The sequence below is a fragment of the Ambystoma mexicanum genome, chromosome 6p, assembly GCF_040938575.1.
Source record: "Ambystoma mexicanum isolate Mex_15411 chromosome 6p, UKY_AmexF1_1, whole genome shotgun sequence".
NCBI lineage: Eukaryota > Metazoa > Chordata > Amphibia > Caudata > Ambystomatidae > Ambystoma > Ambystoma mexicanum.
The window spans coordinates 789,159,042-789,185,523 of record NC_090935.1 but is presented as its reverse complement, the minus strand read 5'-3'; the positions used below and the strand labels follow the sequence as shown (position 1 = coordinate 789,185,523).

General features: G+C 46.1%; 1 protein-coding gene across 1 annotated transcript in view; it reads right to left on the bottom strand.

The window, feature by feature from the left end:
• The window catches only part of LNPEP (leucyl and cystinyl aminopeptidase), a 1,221,122-nt gene that overhangs the window by 205,749 nt on the left and 988,891 nt on the right, over positions 1–26,482 (bottom strand). Inside the window, exon 15 of the mRNA XM_069627677.1 lies at positions 13,089–13,250. Coding sequence (XP_069483778.1) covers positions 13,089–13,250 — 162 coding nt within the window. The remainder of the gene's footprint in view (positions 1–13,088; positions 13,251–26,482) is intronic.

Sequence of the window (26,482 nt, the reverse complement as noted above, 5' to 3'; positions counted from 1 at the left end):
TGCCACACTAACAACCTGGGACTGCCTTTAAGACTCATTCCTCTCTGTCTTCTACAGACTATGGCACTACAGGTTGTATCAACTTCAAAATAATCTTTACAAGCAGCCATTTCCCCTTCCCCAAATTTCTCAGCCCAAGTAATGACCCAGAAGTCTTGGTGCCCCTCTTAGCTTCAGGTAATGCCTACACACTTGTATCTTAGGCCAACTGAACTGTTATTAACTTCACAGTACAGTTAGATTGCTTCTTAACTTTGACAAAGGCTGGTTTCACTGTTAATATGGGGAGACTCTTAGCTTGGGCAATGCTCGTTCTCTTCAGTAATATATACACTTTACCTTCTTATATATGAAAGCTATGCTGCATTAGAATAAAGAATAGAGTTCAGCCTTTCTTGAGGAATGACAATTAGGCGCACCGACCACTCTTTGATGTCATTTTTAAAGATTGGTATGAAATTGTATTCCTGTGAACGATAGAGTTCATTCCTCCCTTGGGAATCACAATTAGGCACACAAAACCACTTCTTAATGTAGTGTTTACAGGTTAAAGGTTTCAACAATGGTGTTATCAAAGTTAGGTATTCAGTAAAGGTCTTTGTAATCTTTGTAACGTTCACTCCTCTTAATTAGTGACACAGGACCACTCCTTTAGATAGTAACAGTCTTTTAAACATTGAACAATAGGTTTAAGCAGCGTTATCTTCTCTCGCAAGTAAAATGACTTCCTCGTTGTGCGCGAGTGCTACATTTCCATTGTTCGGGTATTTCGGGTTCAACTAACATCTTCTACCCGCTTTAAATGGTATGCGAGTGAAATTGGAACTGGATACTCTTGCTGGCCATGCTTGTACAAGGTGTTAGAACACCATGCTTCTCTCACCGGCTTCTTTGACACTTGCTCTGCGGATCGCAATGCGGATCGCACTGCTTCCATGCCTTCTGCCACAACCTCTACTGCTTCTACCTTCTTAGGGACCCACATCCTTTCTCTGCAGTGGTGTATCCAGTCCGTCCACACACTTATGGAGCCCCTCATGCTCCTGAGACTCACAGCTTGACAACTGATCCTCCCCTTGATCTCCAGCACGTTCTCTGCACGGCAACGACGACAATCGGGCTCACATGGGGAAAAGAGAGCTTTCCTGTATGCCTTCTGCTACGCAGCCTCTGCACGTAAGAGTTTGGGGAAACAAGACCCTTTCAGAACAAGCAGGTGAAATCTGCCGTCTCTACGTTCCGGCGTCCTTCTTGTTCTCCCCCTTCTACTTGTTGCCAGCCTCATGCCTTCCTCCGTTTGGTACTAGCTCACATTCCAGTCACAGTTCCAGCTCCTTTCTCTCCTTCCAATTCCTTTTATCTAAGGGGGCCTTTTATGGCTGCCTAAGTTCTCTCAGGTGTGGGCTGTTAAGCTTAACTCCCCGACTACTGCAACTGCATGCCTGTTCAGCCCTCATCCTCGTCCAAGTACTCGTGGGAATATGGGACTTGTAGTCCCCTTCAACAAAGGTATCTTTTAATCATGTGAGTTACTTCTAAGGTGAGATGTATTTTCTTTAAACTCATTAAAAGATGGACTGTTAGTATTAGTTGTTACAGAGGAAGATATTTAAGTTAAAGCATTTTCTCTAGATCCTTTTATATTATACCTTTAGGAGTAAGGAAGGTGTCTATCCTGAGATACCCTGAAAGATCCTTTGGTTAATAAGGCTTACTCAGCTTTAACAGAACTTAAACCCCGGGTTACAGATCTTATATGGGGGTCAGGGACATTATAATGACAATATGCCATTACCTCTTTTGGCAACACAGAAAGGCACTTCCTTTCAAATGACAAATAACTTGTCTCATCCCATGGGATCTCCTCACCACCCAGGGCCCAGTCTCCTCCCATGTGATCCTCCCACAGTACACCACCCTCAAGGTCAGGATCAGGACGTGTGTGCCTTTCCCTGCCAACCTGGGAGGAGACTTTTAGCAGGGTTTCAGTGGGGGATCCATATGTTACTTCACACTACTAAAGAAAAATGATATAAATGGAGTCATTTCATAACTCAGAAACAGATTAGATGGACAAAAGGGAAAGTAAATGGTCTCAGTAACTTTATCTCAATGGCTCTGGACTACCATAAATGATATGGAGTTATATGTTGATGATTATATGATTTTTTAATCTTGTTAGTCAGATTCTAAAAATACTAAATGATAAACTGGGTGTCCTGACTCAAAGATTAAATTAATATAATTATTTGTCTCTGGAGCACAACATTTAAATCAGAATCTCCGATTTATGATAAATGAATTCTGAGGGTAACTGGAAAATTCATAGAAGTTCACATCCCGGGACAAAAAGATAAAAACAATGTTAAATGGTGCTACAGGCAAGAATCCCAAAACACCTGGGCATGACCCCATGATGCTATACTTTCTGGAGATAGCAGTGGGTTTTGGGAACTGGTTGCACTTAATATGGGCCACAGACAGAGGAAGTGCGCCCTATATCAGAGGAGTCACTGACTACTTTATGGCAAAAGAATTTGCTATTTCGGGACAAACCTCCTCAACATTACTCCAAGTGCTACAGGAGATTCCAGGCTTGCAACCTTCAAGATCTCGTGGACTAGGTGGCCTTTCAGCTGCCACCATAAAAGCAAATCCATATAAGCGGGCTGCTTCTTTTACTCACCTAGTCCCTGTGATAGTTAAAGCAGATCTCGTCTCAGAGACGTGATGAGACAGTACTTTCATGATAATCCACAAGACATGTGATCGTTTGATCCTGCAACTGTAATAGAACCATACTGTTTGATATTGGAGGCAAACTATTTTCCTGGATACTCGGAAGAGAACTAACAAGCTCTGTCACCTCCCTCAAATTGATTCCATGTCTCAAACTGAGTTTTTAAAGTTCTACAATGGATAATCGTATAGCAATTTATTACATAGCACACAGGGCACTGTGGCGAGTCAGAAGGAGGACACAGACTCTTAGAGGACATGATATACACTGGTTTATTAAAATAAAAATAGAAGGCCTACCTTTCCCTAGGATTACGGATGGTCCTTGCCTATTTTACTAAGGTGCTCATCTGTCAGTCGTGAATGTCCAAAACAAGTCTGCTGTCCAAATCTAGCCTACCTGACCCTACCACTAAGAGAAAACTGACAAATTAGGAGAATGACTCCCTTCTCCTGAGGGTACTGCTAGTGCCAGTCTTTAAAACACAATCCGTAAATAGTGTCTTGTGACTTTGTGGATTAATTTCTCATATTCCCCAATTGAGATCTTGCACTTTTTCTCTCCTTCTCGTATTCCCTTTGGGTCTCTCTCATCTGATAAATGATTTTGGTCCCAAAACTGCTTGCAACTTTTTAAAGGAATATTTCATGGGTTTTCACTCTCAGTCTAACAGTTACATTTTTCCTGACTCACAGGATTTTGTTTGCGATTCCCACATTTAGGGTCACCTATCTTTCTTTTTCACTAAGTTGCTCTTGTTCAGGATAGTGCGAAAGGGTTACTCCCATGAAGTCAAGCCAGGGGAATCTGTCTAATAACATCAGGTGTCACAGCGCTGATAGAATAAAAGGATGAATCTCTGGGGGCTGGTTCATGAACATGTTGAAGGACACTGGGTCTGACAAATCAGAGAAGGGTTTTCTTATGAATGTGCCTTCTTCTAAGCTGGCTATGTGGATGTTTGTTGTTGCCAGGTAACAAGAGAAAAAGAGGAGGAGAACCGTTACGAGTGGGCTTATTAAATGGTGCACTTTAAAGGAGTTTGGAGTTCATACGAGAAAGCCTAAGTTAGTAAAGGAAGAAATGTGCTGAACAGAAAGTCTCTACAGCTGAGAGACAGCGTAGCCCTTAAAGTGTGAGCGGCAATGAAAAAAGTTGAAAAGGCAGTTCCGTTTCGTGAGCAGATTCCAGGGCCTGTGAAATCTGCCGTGTAACCTTTGTCTTTGCTGCGGCTCCAGCTCTGAATCCGAAAAGCGAGTAACGGAGCGGCTGAGGGGGCGGAGCCCTATAGAGACATTTGCGAGAACGATCAGCTGTTCAAGGTTTATTCCTACGCGACCGCAGTCTTGGATGCGAGGACCTCTGCCGGAGAAGGAAGGAACAACAGGACAGCCGCGAGGACCTCTGGCGGCAGACCAAGGAATAGCAGGTACTGATTAAAAAGACAGCTGAGGAAGGAAAAGGGGACATTTGAAAGGTGGACTCTACATCCTTTGAAGGAGGAATTGAGGATATGAAGTAAGGATAGTCAAATACTTACAGTTTACAGAGAAGCGGCCATTAAGAGTTTTAAGAGTAGAGAAGAGAAAAAAAATCTTAATAATATAAATTAAATGACAAGTGCCTGAGAGACTAAACTGAATGGCTTAAGCACCAAAGGACAGGACTAAATATAAGATCTGGAAGAAGAGACTTGCTCTGGCACAGTTTATAAAGGGAACCAAGGTCCGACAGACCAGAGAAGAGCATCCTTATTTCTACATAGTTATATTCCGCTGGAAACTACAATTACATTTCCCCCTGTTCTGTTTAAATACAAGTTTGGTTCTTAACTGTTACCAAGAGTGTTGACCCTTCATTCACGTACAGAAAACTTGAAGGATAGCAATCTGTTTTCTCCACTTCCCAAGGTATTTTCTCACTCTGGATATTGTTCTAGTTGCCCACGTTTTACTCTGCCTTTCCTCTTAGTTTGCCACCTTCGTATCTATTTCTTTCCCAAGTTAACTCTGTTTCCTTTCTTCTACTGTGCTGAGTAAACTGTGTGTTCTAATGACTATCTTGATTCACAATCTTTATAGTCATGTGGGTTTCAAGCTAACTTTGTTTCATGTCTTATACTGTGAAGAATTAGCTGTTCGCTACATCGATACCCTTTGATCTCCCCATAGCTTACCGTCTGTCCTTATGGGGAACTTTTCAGAGGGTTTCTGCTTTGAGGTTTCTCACTGTCTCGCAGTATTGTGTAGGCCGTCTTTTACCCAGCGTTTGTATCCTCAGTCTCGCTCTTCTTGTGGTGTCTCTGTGACTATCTGCATTCATGGAGAACCTGCAATCCTCTGCTGTCGATGGCCTTAGAGACGTTCGTCAGGCCAAAAGCCCACCACAGATTTCCCTCTGTATCTTGCCACCACCTTCCCTCGGGTTTGGGCTCCTGCCCTGTAGATCTCTCTGGTTCGCCGTAGCGTTGGCACCCCGAACAGCTTCGGCATAGGAGTTTTAACCTCGTGGGTTCCTTGATTTTCATTCAGGGTTGTGAGGCTTGGGGCTTCTCGCCACCTGTGTCGGCGATCCTTTCTCTCTTCGTCTACATCTATCTCACCCTCTTTGGGTGGGCATCCTTTAACATCCTCGTCCTAGTAAAGTGGACATCTCTATTTAAAGGGAAACAAACTTTTCTTTCAAGAAAACGATATCCCTTGATGAGACACATTTTCTTGGGTTTTAAAACATACCATGTAGGCCAGTGTACATCCAGCCTGAGCGAGATCCTCATAGGAATGGGAGTCCTTGTGCCCAAATAGGGAGTCTATCCCAGTGAGGTCCCACTTGCCTCTACCCACCCCTAGGGTGGGTATTACGAAGTGGGCTCACCTCCCTAACCTCACAGGAAGGGGCTCCACCTTGGGGAGCAGGGCGAATTCCCTCGATTCGTCACAGAACTCGGGCAAAAAAAGGTCTCTGCATCCTAGTTTTGTTTACTTTTTTAGTGCTTGAACGAGAAGTATGGGGCCTTTCCCCCGAGTTATTAAATCTCCTAGCAGCATTAAATACAGAGACTTAGTTTGCGAAAAGGTCAGGAAAAGAAACGGCTATGAGGAATCGTTTTTTAAAAGTTCTGCTGAGTTGATTTAAAAGCATTGCGCCTTCTCCAAACCTGCCAGAGACCAGTGAAAACCTGAAAGAACTTTACCTTAACTGGCAAGGAGATCGCTTCACTTCAAAGAGAGATTGCAGAGTCCTGAAACTTGTCGGAGTCAACTGGCAAAGAAGCTTTTGCTTCATTTGAACCTGAATCCCAAAGCTCCTTGGAGCTCAGCAGAGGCTGTGGAAGCCTCTTGGGACAACAGAGGGGACTTGCTTCCTCTGAGTTCCAAGAAGCTTACTAAGTCTTAAGGTAAATTCTCTGCAGGTCTGTGCAAAACTGTACATCCCTCTGGTCCACTTATTACCCTGCCTGAGACCTGAATGGGATCCTGCTTAACAGACCCAGATACACTTAGAACATTTTTGACCATTGCCATTGCTTTTACTGGGCCCTTGGAATAAAGTTAGGTAGGATCCTCTATAGAACTACTATTGGATGGATAGCTTTATTTGTATCCGTAGATCTCCACTGTGGTTTACTGTAGCTAGTGCATGTTTACATTTGCTTTACCTACGTTCGCTTGAACAATTTGCATTGTGCTTGTTGTTTATTACATGCCCAGGCTCTCCTCCAATACTTCATATCTGGACACTACCAAACATGAGCACGTAGCAAGGTGAAGGAAGTAGACGCGACACAGACTTGGCCTTTGAAGTTCTTTATTTACGGAGCTCCCCGGAGCCTTCAACCTGCTCCTCTCAGATTCATATCTCGCCGCCGTCAACCGTCTCCCCGTGGTCACGCGGCTCTTCGCTCCGAACACTGACACAGAGCGCGCGTGACCACCGCGAGCCGAAATCATTACATGCAATTCCCTACACATCTTCCCCTTTATAATAGAATAAAAGATTTTAACCATCCAAAGAAAAGACGGTCACAAACTAACTAATGTAACTGATCAACCTGAAACATAGGAGAATGCGACAACTCCTGGTAATTATTAAAATGTTAATACTAATCTTGCATTTGTATTTCTCCTTTACGTACTGAGATCAAGGTATTTTAATTTTCATAATCCCTCATCCACACAGGTTTTGATCTGGTCCTATGCGACCCTCCTTCTTTAGTTCTCTCCTCATTATCAATTTCAACATTTTTTCCGTCTACAACACCTTCTTTCCTCACCTTTTCTAACGTACTGTGTCCCTCCTTCACCACACCTTCCCTTACTCTCTCCTCCGACCTACTGACATTCACATCACCAACTTTCGCCAACCTTCCTTTTGACCACACTTCACCTCCCTCCAAAACCACCACATTACTTTTTACTGCATTTATCTTCTTCGGTCCCAGGAATTTACTTTCCACACATTTGTTTACTAATCTAGGATTCTTAACATACACTTCTTCACCAACTTTCCATTCCTGTTCTTTCACCCTCCTCCTGTCATCAAACAATTCTTTGTTTCTCTCTTGACTTAAAGTAATTAGTTTCATAATGTGTTCTCTATCCACATTTACCACCTTGGCCATTCCCAACCATCCTGGACAAAGCCTTGTCCCAGGTTCCCTGCCTTTCAGTGATACGAAAGGAGACACACCCGTCACAGAGTGTGGCGTGGTGACATAATTCCACGTCAACAACCTTAATACTTCCCTCCACGGTTGTCCAGAATTCATGGCCATCTGTAGACCCCCTTTTATGTACCTATTTATTCTTTCCACAAGACCATTTGCCTTAGGATTATACAGCGCTGTCCTTGTGTGTTTAATGCTATAACCTGCAAGAAATTTTCTCATACTCTCGGATACAAATTGTACCCCATTATCAGACACAATTTCACTAGGCACCCCCTCTTTAAGGAACAGTCTCTCTAAAAAACAAATCAACTCCTTGGCTGTAACCTCTCTCACCGCTTCCCACTCAAACCATTTCGAATGAAAATCCACTGCAACAAATAAGAACTTTTGGCCACCTCCCAGCCCTGCCACTGGACCCATAATGTCCACTGCCAATTTGCACCAAGGCTGGTCTGGCACCACATTTGGTATCAAAGGGGCCTCCCTCACTACTCTGCACTTGTCACTCATTTGACAAGTCATGCAATCTTTGACAAATCTTTCCGCACATCTATCGATTCCCGGCCACCAATAATTTTGCCTCAATTTTCTTTTCATGGCAGCCTCTCCCGGATGACCCTGATGAGCCAAACTAACCAGCACTGACCTGATAGACTGCGGAGGAACAACACATCTTCCTCTTCTTAGCCTGTCTCCACACAAATTCAATTCATCCCTTATCTCCCACCAATTATTGAATTTACTATCCAAATCTCCCTTTGCAGGCCATCCCTTCACGGTCCAGTCCTTTATAAGACTAAGCTCCTCGTCAGTATCCTCTTCTCGTATCCACTCAACCTTGCTAACTGCATTCATTATTTCTGCCACAACTGACTCCTCCTCTGTTTCTCTGTCTTCTGCAAATCCACCACTTACTGGCAACCTGGACAAACAGTCCGCCACCACATTTTTCTTTCCCGGCAGATAGCTCACATCAAAGTTAAAATTTTGGAGCCCCAGACCCCATCTGCTAATCCTTGGAGAACCTAACGCCCACCTTCCACTCTCAAAAAGTTGAACCATGGGCTTATGATCCGACCTAACCACAAATCTTCTTCCCCACAAGAAATACTTGAAATGATTCACTGCCCAGAACATAGCTAAGATTTCTCTTTCAATAACAGAATATTTGCACTCTGCACCCCTCAACGTCCTAGACGCAAACGCAATAACTCTTTCAGTATTATCCCTGTCATACTGCACCAATGTCGCTCCCAGTCCCAGCATGCTCGCATCAACCACCAAAACAATTTTATCCTTATTATCAAACCTTCCTATGGATGGTGCCTCGCTCACCGCTTGCTTGATACACTCAAAAGCCACACCACACTCTGCTGACCATTCAAATTTTGCACATTTCTTGAGCAAACTTCTGAGGGGAATCGATACTTTTGCAAAATCCTTAACAAACTTATGGTAATATTCGGCCAAACCTAGGAACGATTTCACTTGTTCCTTACTCTCTGGTACCGGCGCAACCTTCACTGCTTCAACCAAATTCCTCTTAGGCCTCACACCCTTTTCATCTATTTCATGACCAAGAAATTCAACCCTGTGCACTCCAATCTTGCACTTGCTCCTTTTCACCGTTAATCCTGCCTCCCTTAATCTATCTAACACCTTTCTCAACACCCCCTCATGTTCTTCGGTGGAATTCGCATATATCAGAACATCATCCTGAAAAATAATAATATTCTTCACCCCGCACAGCACAGTCTCCATCACCCTTTGGAATACAGCTGCCGCCGAAGCGAGCCCAAACGGCATCCTGCAATATCTAAAAGTACCAAACACTGTAATGAATGCCGTCAATTTCTGACAATCCTCCTTCAGTGGAACCTGATGATATGCTTGAGAAAGATCAATGACTGAAAATATTTTAGCATTGTTCAATACAGATAATTCATCACCAATTATCGGCAGGGGGTGTCTATCAATCAAGATATTTCTGTTCAAGTCTCGTAAGTCTACACACAGTCTTATATCCCCGTTTGCCTTCGCTGCTACTACCACTGGCGACAGCCATTCAGAGCTTTCACTTTTCTCTATTATTCCCCTTTGCAGCAGTGATTCCACTTCCACTCTTAACTTTTCCTTTAGTTCGTGAGGCACTGGCCTCACCTTGTGCACTTTTGGAGTGGCTCCTGTCTTCAGCTGAATCTGATGTTCAAATTCCTTCAACACTCCTAATTCATCTTGAAACACTTCGGGGTATTCCTTCTCCCACCTATCCTTCAGCTCCGCCACATCTATAGGCCTTTCCGCATTCGCTTGGATTCTAATACCCAACTTCCACTGTTCACCCCATCCCAGGAGTGTCGAACCTTCTTGAGTAACGTATATCTCCGCTTCACAGCTTCTTCCTTTATAGTCCACTGAAGCCTGGAACATGCCTACAATTTCAATCTTCACATTCCCATACGCATACGGTTCGATCTTATGTTCTTTCAGTTGCTTCACATCTCCTTGCATGCAACCTAGAAATGTTGCTTTCGAGATCAAAGTCCACGGCGAACAACTGTCCACCTTCATTGTAATTGCCTTCCCGTTGACTTTGAATACATCTAAAGGTGCTCCACCCTTATTAGATACCTCTGACACTTCTAGTATATGCTTTGTCTGGTTGCAGATTCCTTCTGTATCATCTTCTTCTTGCTCGGGCACCCTACTTCCTTCCTCAATATTCTGCACCACTCCCGACTCACGACAAACTTTCGCAAAATGACCCTTTTTCTTGCATTTAAGACAAGATATGTTTCTGGCTGGACAGAACATGCTGGTCGAAATGTGACGGTTACTTCCACACTTGTAGCATCTTATCTCCTTGTTGGGAACTCCTTTACGAAACCCCTTCACTACCGCCACTTCTCCTTCCAACTTCTCTCCCTTCATCTTAGTTATGTACTTCTGGGTCTGTTCCATACTTCTTGCCGTTTCGATAGCTACTTCCAGTGATGCGTCTTTGGACAATAGTCTCTCTTGTATCTTTACGTTATTAGTACATCGCACTAACTGGTCCCTTATGAGAGAGTCTGTGAGCAGTCCAAATTCACATGTGTGAATAAGGGACCTCAATGCTGCCACAAAATTCTCCACTGGCTCCTGTGGACCTTGTGTCCTTTGGAAAAACTTATGCCTCTCAAACGTTATGTTCTTTTTGGCTTCAAAGTGTATCTCCAACTTCCTTTCCGCCATGGAATATTGATCCACTTCTCCTTGGCCTAGCTGTGGAGGATCAGGTAATCCATCATACACGCTTCTGCCTTCAGTTCCCAAATTGTGGAGTAAAATTGCTTCCTTCCTAGCTGATGCGAACTTGTCCCCTCCAATGGCAACCAGGTACGTGTCAAACAACCTCTTCCACCTGTCCCACCTTATTGGTGGTGCCCCAGGTTCAGCCAGGAACGGTGGTGGGGGTGCCATGCTAGCTGCCGCCATCCTTATGTATGTCTAGGTGCTTTAAGTTCCCTTAAATGTCACTTAGTTCACGGCTAGACAAGACTGTTCACTTCTTCAGGTGCACTAATCTCCCAGTGATTAAGCTGCACTGTGGCACATCATAATTATATATTCACTTTCCCCAACACCATCCTTAGTTCTGCCTCCTCCTTGCCTTTACAAACTCTCAATGTGTCCGTGGAGACGCTCCCACACTGTAATTGCCAATTATTGTTCACCTTAATGGTGAACCTCCCCCTCTGGTTGTGTCCAACCCCCCTTTTCCTTGCTCCTCACCTCTTTATCCAATGAGCCAGGGTGGGCGGCACCAACCAGAAACTAGCTGTCTGCTTCTTACAGCTACTCGGGCAAGAGAGAGGAGGGGCGACTGTCCCCCTGCAGCGCACACTTCCCAGTGCCGCCGAGACCGCTCCATTCCCCTTAACCTCGGTTCCTCGCACGTTTGTCGCGGCCCAATCTCCTCGCTTCTGGCGGCAGCGCACTTTTCTTTCCTGGCCGTAAGGAAGACGTCACCAGGCTCCGCGGCGAGCTCCGTATGTTTATATCCTCGTCGCCACTTGAAGGAAGTAGACGCGACACAGACTTGGCCTTTGAAGTTCTTTATTTACGGAGCTCCCCGGAGCCTTCAACCTGCTCCTCTCAGATTCATATCTCGCCGCCGTCAACCGTCTCCCCGTGGTCACGCGGCTCTTCGCTCCGAACACTGACACAGAGCGCGCGTGACCACCGCGAGCCGAAATCATTACATGCAATTCCCTACACAAGGCTCTATTTTGTATTTCAAGCTTATCCTGCCATTGAATAGCTGATAGAATATGTCTACACTTTATTCACAAAAGGCCCCCCAAGAGCGGGATCATGGTAAAGGTAAAACTTTCTACTTTGGTATGAGAGCTAATTTTTCCACCCTCAAGACTTTAATTTGACATATGGACCGCCCATTTGAAAAGGGAAGAATCACCCTGAGATGAGCCAGCCACTTTACATCGCTTTATGGGAGACCCTTGAATTTATCCCTTCAACAATCCTTTAAAGTTCATTCTCAGAGCCTTAAGGAAAGTGGTGTGTGCCTCCCACTTGACCATAAGCAACTGCCATTTTGTGAATACTAATAGCGGGGTAGAAGTCCATATCTCACCTGATGCATAACAGAGCCTGCTTAATAACACAGTAAGAAAACACATGCACACATACTGGTGACCTTTGAAAAAAACATTACAGCAGAAAAATTCACAGATGAAAAACTTCAGATAAAATTAAACTCATGCACCAACGCTAGTAATGTAATTTCAACTTGCAACAGTCCTCGTTGACATAAAGATAAAGGAAGGAAAGGGTACAATTCTTGTAATCTTACTTCATTGAGGGAATCTTCATTATAGTCAAACATTTGACTATCTCCAAGTTTTATCCACGAACACATTTTAAATAAAAGATAATTCACTTAGATAGCCCCATCAAATTTCACCAATTAATCATGGAAATTCCTTAATCTTTTTCTTTTTATCACAAAGTAAAAAGGAGCAAAATATGTACAAGCTATATTGTTTTACAGCTTGCATGCACTTAAGTGAAAACAAACTAATAATATAGAAAAAAGGCTCATAATGCGCTGTAAACACAGCATACTGCACCTTCGAGAAAAGCAACACTCTCAGAGACCTATAATGTGCTGCAGTGGATGTTTGCCCGGTGTTAATGTTTCCAGTAGCTTAGAAATTAACTTTCATTCATTGAAGGTCTGAAGCCAGAAAAACAAATACCATTGCCCTATTTCTATGCAAGTGTTCAAACAGCTGGCAGGTAAACTTAGTTGTCATGCTTCTGGAAGGTCTCCCAGCAACACCCCCACCAAACTGACCAGCGTGGAAGACAAGAGCCATCGAGAACATTTCCCTGCTACCTGTGAGCCGGTGCTTTTTACATGAATCCCAAACCTAGCATAAGAACAACAGAAGACTAGTGAAAAATAGTTTCAATACAAGTGTACTTTTCAAAATAGTAATCCTAACCTGTAAATGACTAGTAATTAAACTAAGAAAAAAACACTGCTAAAAGTGGACAACCATGTTACAAATGAGCCCATAAAAAGGAATCGAAGCCATTAAATACAGTGATGTGTATACTCTATCTTCAGGTTACATATCACACAATCCATCGCTGGTAGTTAGCCACTCATACCATATCAATTTTCCAGCATCCTCTGTGCTTGCTAGTGCTTCAAGTAGCTTGGTCTTCTCAGCTTCAAACAATGAAGTTCCATAAACTATTAACAGTGCTGTCCATCCATCCTCAGATTTTGCACCAGCTTTATACACTATCTTCATCACATCTGTGGGGAGACTTTAGAATAATAAAACACAAATTTAGACCACCATGGGAAAATAACTTTTTCAGAATTAGCAGAAACATCAAGGGTGCAGATAACTATCAAGATTCGCCACATACTTAGTCATGAAAATGCTTTATGAACATGTCAACATTCATCAACGAAGTTCACAGCTGAATCAGTGCACGTTTTGCTACAAAGCAAGCACCTACATTTCACAACAAACATGTTGTTTGTATGACAAATACACATACGCCCTTCACATCGCCCCATCGTGAGCTGCCACCACACTCATTAGCATACGCAAACTCCACACGTGGGTGCCAAGGCTCTTGAGTAAAAAAAAAAAAGAAAAACATACCACAAGATTCCTAAAGCTGTGCTGTTCCTCTGCAGTTCAATTTTCTTCTTAATGACGTCATAGTCCTCATCATCAAGGAAAACAGACTTTCGAAATACAACACAGCTTCAGTAATCGCAGACCAAGTTTGTTTTTCTATTTTATTTTAAATTAAGTTAAATGTTATTTATTGAAAATGTCATAAGCAAGATTACATATGGGTGAATTAAGAAATTGATATTACAGAAGAGCTCATTGAATAGAGTGTAACAGTAAAGTTTAAATATTAATATCATGTATATTCTTAGATCAAGTACTTATTCTAACAATATTAAGTAATTAAAATTGCTAAAGCTATGAAGTGTAATTTAGGCTCACAGGGGAAGACAAAATGAGCAAAGTGGGAAATAATAGAGAAGAGGAGGGGAAGTATTGTAGAATATAAAATGTAGCATAATTCTATGTTAGCTATGCAATAAAAGCATTCCATTTGTTCTTAAATGTAGGTAAAGTCCTCTAGGTGAATGCATACATGTTCTCTATCCTGTGAAAGGAACAGATGGAATTCCACCATAGATTATAAATCAATTTTTGTCTGGTTTTCCAATTTGTCACAATTATATGAAAAGCAACAAACAAAAAAGAAGAATAGGTCCAGAGATAGAATGGACATCATAAAGGGATTAACCAAAAAGCCGACCATCAAATTACCCAGAGTTAATGGTTCATGAAATTAAAACATGTGTTGCAAACATTTCCAAATATTTTACCAATAGGTATGGACATATTTACATTCTAAAACAGAATTAATATAATCTGCTGATGGAGTTTGGCAAGACCAGCATATATCAGAAATAGCATTAGAAATGTTCGATAATGGTGTCAGATGAGCTCTATGCAAAATGAAATAATGCGGCTTAGTGAGGTTAGCTGCAGATGACGTCCTACATTTTTTTTCTCCACATTTTAACCCATACATCAGGTGAGGGATGCAAGATCCAATCCAGTTCCCATTGTCTAATGATTCTGGAGTTAAGCGGGTCATTTTCTTTGGATTAATTGAGGATAGAATACAGTTCAGATGCTTTGGTGGATGGCGAGTGCATTAGCAATTCTATGTGTTTAGAAGGCATGTTTTGTGAGTAAACGGGCAGAGCTGTAGCAATTAAATTGATCAGGATGGTATATCCTCTGTGACCACAATCATTACGATTAAAATGCAAACTAAGTTTTGGAAATGGGATAGCTGTACGATTATGAAATATGTGATTGACTTGATGAATTCCAGCCGAAAATCAGTTTTGCAATAAATTATATTTAGATTTGAAAGGGAAGAATTTAATAAACCATAAAAAGACATTGGTAATATGTACAACAAAGGAACAATTGAACAAATAGTTCCAAGGGTTTTTCATAGAATGCAAAAGAGGTAATTTCTTAATACCCGACCAAGAGGAAGTTTAAAGGAAGTGAGAAAAAGAAAAGGGTGTAATTAGTTTAGACGCTAATTTAATCCAAGCAGGAGCATTAGATAGTTCTGACTCATTATGACAATTTATTATAATTTGACGTTGTAAAAAGGCTTTTTGGTATTTGGGAATGTAACACCACTATTATCTATACTAGTTGTACGTTTGTTAAGAGCTATTTTGGGAGTCTTATTATTCTAAAGAAACATATATTCATTTGTCCTTTTTCAAAGAATGCAGTAGAAGAACTAATTGGGACAGAAAATTTGAAAGAATAGGACCAAGTGTCAATTTAATCGAGTCAAGACGGTCCCACCAGGAAGAAATAGTAGCGACAATTGGTTAGTTAATGAATTCATCTTATCTAGAATTATATTCTCATTAAGGGTTAAAGTGGAAGGGATATCTTTTGATATAAGGATGCCTAAATATTTAATGGAAGATGTACACCATGTCATACCTTGCAAAGAAAAGTCAAAAGCTGTGCAGGAGTTGGTTAATGGCAGAATTTCTGATTTATTAAAATGTAATTTATATCCCAAAACTTCATCAATCCAGTTCATCAATGAAGGGATAGATTAAGAGGGTTCAGATAAATAGAGAAAAATATCATCAGCATAAGTAGAGAATTTAATTGAAATGTCTTTGATAGTAATACCTTTAATATTATTAAAGATCATGTTTTGTAAAGGGGCTCTAGGGACAAAAACACAAGTGGGGAAAGTGGGCAACTTTGTCTAGTACCGCGCGTAATGGGAAATGATTGCAAAAAGGAACTATTAATGAGCAGATGAGTAGTGGGGGAGGAATAAAGAATTTTAATAAACATAGGAAAGGAGAGACAAAAACCATGCCATTTTAAAGATTTGAACATAAAAGCCCCTGCAAGACACTCAAACGCTTTCTCAGCATCTAGCATAAGGAGAGGGAGAGGCTCGGACGATTTGTGTGCATAAGAAAGGACATTATAAAGAAGTCTGGTATTTGAAGAAGCAAATCTGACCTTAATGAAGCCTGACTGATTTACATTCACAAGTTTAGGCATTACCCCTTCCAATCTATTGGCAATAATTTTGGCAAAATGTTTTGACTCAGTGTGAATGAGAGAAATGGGGTGATCATTTTTGACAAGAGAGGGATCTTTATCCGGTTTAGGAAATAGTTCTGGAACCTTTGGTGAAGCCCTGTTAATCCTATGACCCTGTGACAAGAAAATTGAATAAGTCAAGAAGTTTAGTGGAAAGTAGATCTGAAAAGGAAAGGTAAAAATCAATAGAATAGCCATCTGGACCAGGGGCTTTACCAATTTTAAGATCTAGTATTGCATTTTGAATTTCTTAAAAAGTAATGGGAGACTCTAGGGAGGATAGATCCACTGGGCTATCAATGACAAATATTTTTATGTAGAAAGTTATTATCATTATTAATGGTATGGTCAGATCTGTAAAGTTCAGAGTAGAATTCATAAAATGAATTAATAATTTAATCCAAAGCGGTAACTCTCATATCTTGCTGATTAAGGATAGAATTAATAATAGTTTTCTCTTTCTTTTATTAAGAAACCATTGATTTACTTCATTTGTTAGAACCCCATAGTATGTGGCTTGTGTGCTTAATAAAGAGGAGCAAGTTGTATTGGTATTGGTTTTGTTAAACTCAATGCGCTTAGCTAAGAGGTGTTTAAGGAACAAGTTACTTTACTGTAACTGTTGTTCGCCAGCATGGGTCTGGAATGGAATCACATGCTCATGAATATTCCCTGGCGTCAGGTTGGGAATCCTCGGTAAAGAAAAAATCAGTTTCAGTTTCGTTTCTGAACTGTCTTTCTACTAGTAACCAATCACTGATCTCTGGGTCATACTGCCCCCAGCCAATGACTGCCCTCTACCTAAGCCCTTCCCTCTGGCAGCCAGTAGCACGTAAAGTGGCAGTAGGACCAAGAGAAGAGCAGCAGAGGGGTAGGCGGGAGAGTTCGCATGTGAATCCATGCCAGACCCATGCTGGAGAACAACAGTTACAGGTAAGTAACTTGTTCCTTCTCCAGCATGGGGTATGGCATGGATTCACATGCTCATGAATACAAGAATACATAGCAGTACACACATGCACAACCACGGGAGGTGGCAAGACACAACATTAGGCATTTCAACAACTCAACATTAAGCATCTCTTACCTCCTCACCAGGCCCACCTTCAGGCGAACAGGTTGAGCAGCACTGCCTGGCCGTCCCTTGCCTCCTCCCTGGAATCCCGGTCGATGCAGTAGAATCTCGTGAAAGTGTGCGTCAACCTCCACATAGCAGCCCTGCAGATGTCCAGCAGGGGCACACCAGATAGGAATGTTGTGGTAGCAGTGATCGCTCCGGTCGAATGGGCTGTGGGACGGCCGGGCAACAGTCGGTTTGCCAACTGGTGACAGTGCATGATGCAGCCGGAGAGCCATCTGGAAATGGAAGCCTTCGAGAGAGCCTTCCCGTGGTTCACAGGTCAAAAATTCACAAATAGCTGTGATGTCTTCCAAAAACTCTTTGTGCGGTCCACGTAGAACTTCAGCGTTCTAGCCACATCCAGCAAGTGCAAAGTTCTCTCAGCCGGCGACGAAGGCGACGGGAAGAAAACGGGTAACACCAAGGGCTCTTTGAGATGGAAGTCCGACGGCACCTTGGGAATGAAGGAGGGGTGCGTCCTCAGCACCACCCTGATCTCGTGGAATGTCAGTTATGGAGGTTTACAGGAGAGGGCCTGGATCTCTCCCACTCGTCTTGCGGAGGTGATGGCCACAAGACACGACAGGAACTTCAACGGAGTCTAATGCAGTGGCTCGAATGGCGACCCCACAAGCCTGGTCAGCACCATGTTGAGTTCCCACGCCGGGGCCAGGGCCTTCACCGGTGGGAACGATCGGAACAGTCTTTTCATGAACTCTTTCACCAGGCGATGAGACCATAGAGATGACCGCCCCGTAGTTCTGGTGTAGCGGAAGATAGCCGCCAGATGGATCTTAATGGAGGCATGTGTCAGCCCCGCCTTGGCCAGCGATAGCAAGTACGGCAGCACTTGAGGGGCCGTAATCCGTAGAGGGTTAATCTTCTGTGCACGGCACCAGATAGAGAACCTCTTCCATTTGTGTCCATAGCATTTTAGAGTCGAGGATGTCCTGGCCTTTGCAAGCACCTCCTTGAAGTCCGCCAGGATATCGAACCCTCCGAACTCGATGCCTGCAGGTTCAGCGACCCCAGGTCGTGGTGGAGGAGGGCGCCTCCTTCTCTGGCAAGAAGATCCGCGTCCGTTGGCAGTTTAACTGGGCGGGGGGACGCTGACATGTTCAGAAGGTCCGGGAACCATATCTGCCTAGGCCACGCGATGAGGATCATCCTGCACCAAGACCGTCTGAGTTGAGTGATGAGTCGCAACAACAACAATAACGGTGGGAATGCATACAGGAACAGGCCGTCCCAGGGGAATGAGAAGGCATCGCCCATGCTCCCCGGCTGGGGAAACCTGCTGGCAAACCTCCAGCAATTGGCGTTCGTCGCTGTTTCAAATAGGTCGATCTGGGGATTGCCCCATCGTCGGAATAGGCTTGATCCTGTCGCAGCTCCCACTCGTGGCACGAGCGCAACTCCCTGCTGAGTGAGTCGGCAATGGTGTTCTTTATTCCTGCCAGATGGAAGGGTACCAGAAACATCCCTTGGGCGACGGCCCAGTGCTACAGATCCTGCGCTTCCCTGGATAGGGCTGGGGATCTGGTGCCGCTTTGCTTCCGGATGTAGAACATCGTGGTGGTGTTGTCGGTGAAGACCCTTACCACCTTGACCTTGAGGGATGGAAGGAACGACCCGAGGGCCCAGAATACGGCTCGGAGCTCCAGGACATTGATGTATAGTGACCTCTCCTCCGGGAGCCAAAGGCCTCTTAGGTGGAGATCTCCGGTGTGCGCTCCCCATCCATCCAGGGAGGCGTCTGTCGTCACCGTTTCCTGATGTGCCGGTGTCTGGAAGTCCATTCCCGCCGCCAGATGCGCGCGGGTGCCCCACTACCGGATCGCTTGGCGGATAGTCTCGTTGAGTTAGATCCTGTCTTCGAAGCTGCCTGCCGCTTGCATCCAACGGGCGTCGAGGAACTCCTGCAGTGGTCGCATCCGCAGCCTGCATAGGCGCATGAGGTAGAGGAGCGGGCCACTTAGCGGTACGAGGAGGAACCGCCGCCGAATCCTTTGTAGGCACCTTGCTTGCCTCCAGTGTTCGAAAAGGGCGTCCGTCATTGTTGAAGAACACCCAAGGCCCGAGTCGTCTCGGTGTCCGCCTTGATGGCCTGTAGTGACTCGTCCACTGTCTTGCCGAACAGGTTGTTCCCGTCGAAGGCCATGTCCAGAACCCTGGTCTGCACGTCTTGGCGGAAGTCGGTGGCCTTGAGCCAACCGCGCCGGCGAAGGCAAACGCTCTTGCCCATCTGACGAAAACCGGTGTAGGCGATGTCTGTGGCCACCATAATGGCGTGGTCCGACGCCACTTCGCCTTCCTGTAGGATTTCCAGGGCCTCAGCCATCTTGCGTCCGGGAGGAAGTCCAGAAAGGGAGCGATCTTGAACCACAGCTCCCTGTCGTAGCGTGGCATGATCGCAAGGGCGTTGGCCGCTTTAATCGTCATCGCTGCCGACGAGATGACCCGTCGTCCCATTACGTCCAGCTTCTTCCCCTCACCGTCCGGTGGGGATGTTGAAGTTGAAGCCGTCGCCCCCGCCGCTTTCTTCTTGGCCGCCGCAGAGACCACTGAATCCGGGGATGGCTGTGTCCTGAGGCACATAGGGGCGGAGTCCGGGACCCGGTACTACTTCTCGTACCGGTCTCTCTTGGCAGGGGCCGTGGAAGGGTTCTTCAGGAGCGCCAGCCCCTCGTCCCAGATGTCGTCCAGTAACAGGACTGAGAGGACTGTCTTGCTCTTGGCCTTCCACCGTTGGTAGAGGAAACCTTCCTTCTGTTCTTCGAGACAGAGCTGGAAGAGCTCAGATGCCCTGGTGATCATGGCGTGGAAGGAGCCAATTTCATCGGGGAGGGGGCCGAGGAGGTGGTGAGGGAAGGTCATTCCGTCGTCACCACAGCCGTCGTCTGTGTCGTTGATGTCTCCGTTCCCATCCCATCCCTCGGAGGAGGGGATGGGGGTGAAGGCTGGAAGGGGGAGGAGGATGGACTCGTCTCGGCTTATTAGGAGGGCTCCATGACAGGCCAGGTCCCGCTGGGTCGTTGGTGGTGGGTAAGGGCATCCTTTTCCTTATCTCCACACACAGGGTCTGAATAGCCATCAAGATAGCTGAATTGTCCTGTGGTACGGGTACCGGCTGCAACGGGACCGACGGTTGGGGTGTGGGGTCCTCCGCGGCCCTATCTTCCTCGTCAGCCCCCTCCGTTGCTCTTCTTGTCGGCTTCGTCGGGATCCTTCCTGTGGGCCCTGGATTCCTCAAACTTCTTGTCCAGGATCCATTGGACGCTCGCCAACTCATCCTTGGAGGTGGTATCCGGCTCTGTTATGGCTACCGTGCCCCCCCTCTTTCTCCTGCTGGGGTTTAATGGGGAGTCTTCTCGATAGGCAGAAAAGATGATTCCCTCCGGGGTGGCAGGGAATCTCTAGCCCCTGAAGTCGTCTCTGTTAGGGAGAATTCTCTGTTTAGGCTGAATTTCCTAACCTAGTGAGTCCCCCAGCAGCTTTGCTGGATTTTTGGGGTTTATTTTTTTCTCCTGCCAAGAGTGAGACTCTTTTACCCTCACTCTTGGGCATGATTTGAGTGTGTTTCTTTGAATCTAGATGTGTTTAATGGGCTATGGGGTCTTTTACTCCATAGGGCTTCATGTGTTTTTGTGATGTGTGTTACACAGCACCCTCAGTGCAGTGACACAGGGGTGTCATAGTGACCCCCCAGTATAGACTCCATACCCTGGGACTGACTACTGTCTCCCAGGGCATGTAAAGTCACCATTGACTTTACTAGTCTTAAATTCTGAACAGAACCAGTACAAACCATCATATTGTGGACGTACTAGCTGGGGCAATTCAATTGCCCCAGGGTCTGTTAGTCGAGGGGGCACGTTTCCGCCCCCCCTGATCGAGTTTTGGCTGGTGGCAGTGGATACTACTTTTTATTTTCAACCGCGAATATTTTCCTATGGGATTTCCCATTGTTTTAGGCTACTATCTTTATTTAATTATTTACGGTAGCCTCGAACATACCGCCGGTTTATTTAATTAATATTAATTCTCCGGTTGGTATTTTTTGCCAAAACTTGATTCTAAAATGGTGTTTGTGTTCTCTTCTGTGACTCCAACCCAAGTCGAGTCCTTTGTTCCAATTTTTGGCGGGCTTCTCCACAGAAGCCCTCCAAAGTGGTGCCACTCTGTCTGGGGTACTTAGGAGGGGTGGAGGGGAATTTAGGCACCCTGGACTGAGTTGCCTAGGCAACTCAAGTCGCACTCCATCCTGATTGGCCCAAGTGGTGACCCGGCCGGCTCACCACTTAGCATGTTTGAGTGACAGCTAGGCTGAGTGAATGGGGTTTTGCTGCATAAAAGCCGGGCTTTGGGGACTGGAACTTCAGAAGTCGCCACAGGACCTAAGAATCCGACGAGGGAGAAGCTGAGCCAACCTGCCACGACACCACCACCGGTGGAGCCCTGCTGGACTGCCTCACCACTTTTCCCAACGACAGAGGAGATCTCCTGCCGGAGAGTCTTCTTCCTTTGACTGGTGGGGATAACCAGTTTCACCGTCTTTTCGCTTTCCCGACGTACCTCGTGGCCGCCTTGCCTGTGCCAAGCACCCCGGCCACCGGGATACCACGTTTTACCACGACCGCGAAACCAAGGTACCACCTTTAACCGGAAAACTCAGCGGCTGGTTTCTTCCCTGGTAGTGCAACGACCTTCATCTTTCCTCCAAGTCGAGATCATCTCTTCCCCTGGACGATGACCCAACTTGCACCCACTACCAGGAACAACTGCCACCGCTGGAGGATCCTTCCCACTTAAGGTACCGTGTCCCGCCTGACTTCCCTTGCTACCGACTGTACGGGGTAGATTTAGCCCCCGGCTTTCGAACCTGAGTTAGCCTGGGACACCTTGGCTAAACTTTTCTAAGCCTCTCTAAACTCTTTTTGAACCCTCTGCAAGACTTTCTAAGCCTAGTGTAACTGTGTGATCTTGGGCGCATTTGTGCTCTGCTCCCTCTAAGAGTGGGCCCAGCCTTTGGACTTTGGCTCACCAGTGACTTTTCGCTCTCTGCCTTGCTAACAGTGTTCCCGAATCATAGAGTGGTGTAGTTCTTCATATTCTGTTTTTTTCCCTCCCTTTCTCACAAACTTATTAGAGGGCAATCTAGTTAAGCGCTCACCTCTGTATGAAAATAAGTGGTGTTTTACTGTGATTTATCTAATAGGGAAAAAGGGGTGTATATATCATAATAGTAACTGTGTTTAGAATATTTTACAATAAGAGTGCTGGAGTGTTTCAACTGTGTGTTTTTAAATAAATAATTATATACTTTGATACCAAAGCTCTGGTCAGTGTTTGCTTGTATTATTGTACCTGAGTGCCTATTGAGTATAATTTGCATACTGCCTAACTCTTCTTGAGGGAAGTCTGACTGCTCAGCCACAGCTACCTGGTAAATCTGGGTGGTGCAGACTGCTACCAAGTGGGTTTACTGCCAAGGTTTCTGCCTAACAGTCTCCACTGGGGAAGCCTCCGTACGTTTCGCCAGGGCCGCCACAACTCCTTCAATCGAGGCCTTAGCCGGGTGAATCAGGTCCTTCACGACCTTGGGTGTGCCTGAGGCCTTCACATTGGGGGGAGGGTCACTGCCTCGCTCCCCCTCGGCTGTCTCTGTCAAGATCGACCGGGGCTTCTCCTGAAGCTTACCCGGGTTCTCCGACTTCCTCTTCACCAAACCAGAGCGTTGGCTCGTGGTTGATGGCGTCGGTGATAGTGCACCCTGTCTGGCAGCCGAGGAGTCCGACTGATCAGCGCTTCCGGTGCCCGTGGACTCACGGTGCTTTGCCTTTTGTTGGGCCCCCGTCGCCGGAGCGTCCTCAAAGGTCTTATACGACCGCTCAGATTTCTTCCTCTTCTCACCTGCTGCTGGGTTCTTCCCCTCCAGCCAGTTGGTGAGGCGAATACGACGATCCTTCAGTGTCCGTTCGAACATGTTCTTACAAAACGCACAGTCCTTCTCCACGTGCGATTTGTTGTCGTGAAGGCAGTAGAGGCACCAAGAGTGCTCATCCTCCTTAAAGACGTTCTGAAGTCCGCATCCAGGGCAGCTCCTGAACATCTTGGATCCAACAGGCATCATGCTTCCCTTGTCCTGGGCCATGTCCACGCAGGGTAGGCCTCAAAGATCTTCTGGAATCCTCTGAGAAGTGGAAAACACGATGAAAAGATGCCCGTGAGGGGCGTAGAAATTTCCAAAAACAGGTCCCCGTTAGTCGGAAGTGAAGTCGGTCGAGCTTGAGGCTCCATTGACCGAAAATATAAGAGTAAACTCTTCGAAAAAATCCAAACGCAGTAAAAGCTCGAGAGCTACAGCACGAGTACTCCCAACACTTGAACGTGCGGTAAAAATCTGAAGATGGCTGCCAGAGGAGGGGCTTAGGTAGAGGGCAGTCATTGGCTGGGGGCAGTATGACCCAGAGATCAGTGATTGGTTACTAGTACAAAAGACAGTTCAGAAACAAACAAACTGATTTTTTTCTTTACTGAGGAGTCCCAGCCAGACGACGGGGAATATTTATGAGCATATGGTGAATCCATGCCAGACCCCATGCTGGAGAATTACTCTTACCTCCTCATCAAGCTCACCTTCAAGCGAACAGGTTGCGTAGCACTGCTTGGCCGACTCTGGACTCCTCCCTGGAATCCCTGTTGACGCAGTAGAATTTTGTGAAGGTGTGCGTAGACCTCCATGTAGCAGCCCTGCAGATGTCTAGAAGGGGCACACCTGATAGGATCGCCGTCATTGCAGCTATCGCTCTGGTGGAATGGGCTCTCAGACAGGCAAGCAGCAGTCGGTTTGCCAACAGATGGCAATGAGTGATACAGCCGGCGAGCCACCTGGAGATGAAAGCCTTGGGCAAGGCCTTCCCATGATTCACAGGACCAAAGTTCACGAAAAGCTGAGCGGTTTTCCGGAAACTCTTTGTGCGGTACACATAAAACTTCAGCGCTCAAGCCACATCCAGCAAGTGCAAAGTCATTTCAGCCAGCAACGAAGGCGTCGGCAAAAACACAGGTAATATCAAGGGTTCATTGAGGTGAAATTCTGACGAAACCTTGGGCATGAAGGAGGGGTGTGTCCGCAACACCACCCTTGTCTCGTGGAAAGTCAAGGCCACTTACAGAACAAGGCCTGGATCGGGAGGATAGCTCAGGGACAACATGCTCGTCTTGGAAGCAAGACGACACGGAACAACACAGGTTAGATCCCCAGGTCCACGCTTAGAAACCTCTGGGTATTAAGCACGTTATAAATAAGGAACAAGTTACTTACCTGTAACTGTTGTTCTCCAGCATGGGTCTGGCATGGATTCACATGCTCATGAATATTCCCCGTCATCAGGCGGGGAATCTTCGGTAAAAGAAAAAATCAGTTTCATTTCTGAACTGTCTTGCTACTAATAACCAATCACTGGTCTCTGGGTCATACTGCCCCCAGCCAAGGACTGGCCTCTACCCAAGACCCTCCCTCCAGCAGCCATCTTCAGATTTGGTAGCATGTAAAGTGGCAGTAGGACCAAGAGTAGAGCCACAGAGAGGGTGGCGGGAGGGTTCGCATGTGAATCCATGCCAGAGCCATGCCGGAGAACAACAGTTACAGGTAAGTAACTTGTTCCTTCTCCAGCATGGGGTCTGGCATGGATTCACATGCTCATGAATACAAGAATACATAGCAGTACACACATGCACAACCACGGGAGGTGGCAAGGGTCAGCATTAAGTATCTCTTACCTCCTCACCAGGCTCGCCTTCAACTGAATAGGTTGCGCAGCACTGATTGGCCAACTCTGGACTCCTCCCTGGAATCCCGGTCGACGCAGTAGAATTTCGTAAAGGTGTGCGCCGACCTCCACGTAGCCGCCCTGCAGATGGGGCACACCTGATGGGATCGCCGCCGTCGCAGCGATCGCTCTGGTCGAATGGGCTCTCGGAAGGCCGGGCAACGGTCGGTTTGCCAACCGGTGACAGTGCATGATGCAGCCGGAGAGCCATCTGGAAATGGAAGCCTTGGAGAGGGCCTTCCCCTGGTTCACAGAGCCAAAGTTCACAAACAGCTGTGATGTCTTTCGGAAACTCTTTGTGCGATCCACGTAGAACTTTAGCACTCTAGCCACATTCAGCAAGCACAAAGTCCTCTCAACCGGCGACAAAGGCGATGGGAAGAAAACAGGCAGCACCAAGGGCTCGTTGAGGTGGGCGTCCGACTCCACCTTGGGCATGAAGGAGGGGTGCATCCTCAGCACCACCCTCGTCTGGTGGAATGTCAGATACAGCAGTTTACACGAGAGGGCCTGGATCACTCCCACTCGCCATGCAGAGGTGATGGCCACAAGAAACGCTGTCTTCCACAACAGGAATTTCAGAGGTGTCAAATGCAACGGCTCGAATGGCGGACCCATGAACCTGGCCAGCACCACGTTGAGCTCCCACACCGGGGCTGGAGCCTTCACTGGCGGAAACGAGCGGAACAGTCCTTTCATGAACTCCTTCACAAGGCGGTGGGACCACAGCGATTACCTCCCCGGAGATCTGGTGTAGCGGGAGATAGCCGCCAGGTGAATTTTGATGGAGGCATGGGCCAGCCCTGCCTTGGCCAATGACAGCAAGTACGGCAGCACTTGAGGGGCCGTAATCCATAGAGGGTTGATCTTCTGTGCCCGGCACCAGACAGAGAACCTCTTCCACTTATGTCCGTAGCACTTAAGAGTTGATGACGCCCTGGCCTTGGCAAGTACTTCCTTGCAGTCTGCCGGGATATCGTAGCCTCCAAACTCTAGTGCTGCAGGTGCCAGGCCTGCAGGTTCAGCGATCCTGGGTCGTGATACTGGATCGCGCCTCCTTCCCTGGCAAGCAGATTTGCGTCCATCGGAAGCTTGACTGGAGGGGACGCTGACATGTCCAGAAGGTCTGGGAACCATATCTGCCTCGGCCACACCGGTGCGACGAGGAACATCCTGCACCGGGACCGTCTGAGTTGACTGATGAGTCGCAGTAGCAGTGGCAACGGCGGGAATGCATAGAGGAACAGGCAGGAGAAAGCATCCCCCATGCTCCCCGGCTGGGGAAACCTGCTGGCGAACCTCTGGCACTTGGTGTTCATCGCTGTTGCAAACAGATCGATCTGGGGACTGCTACACCATCGGAATAGAAGATCTACTAGATCCAGCCGAAGCTCC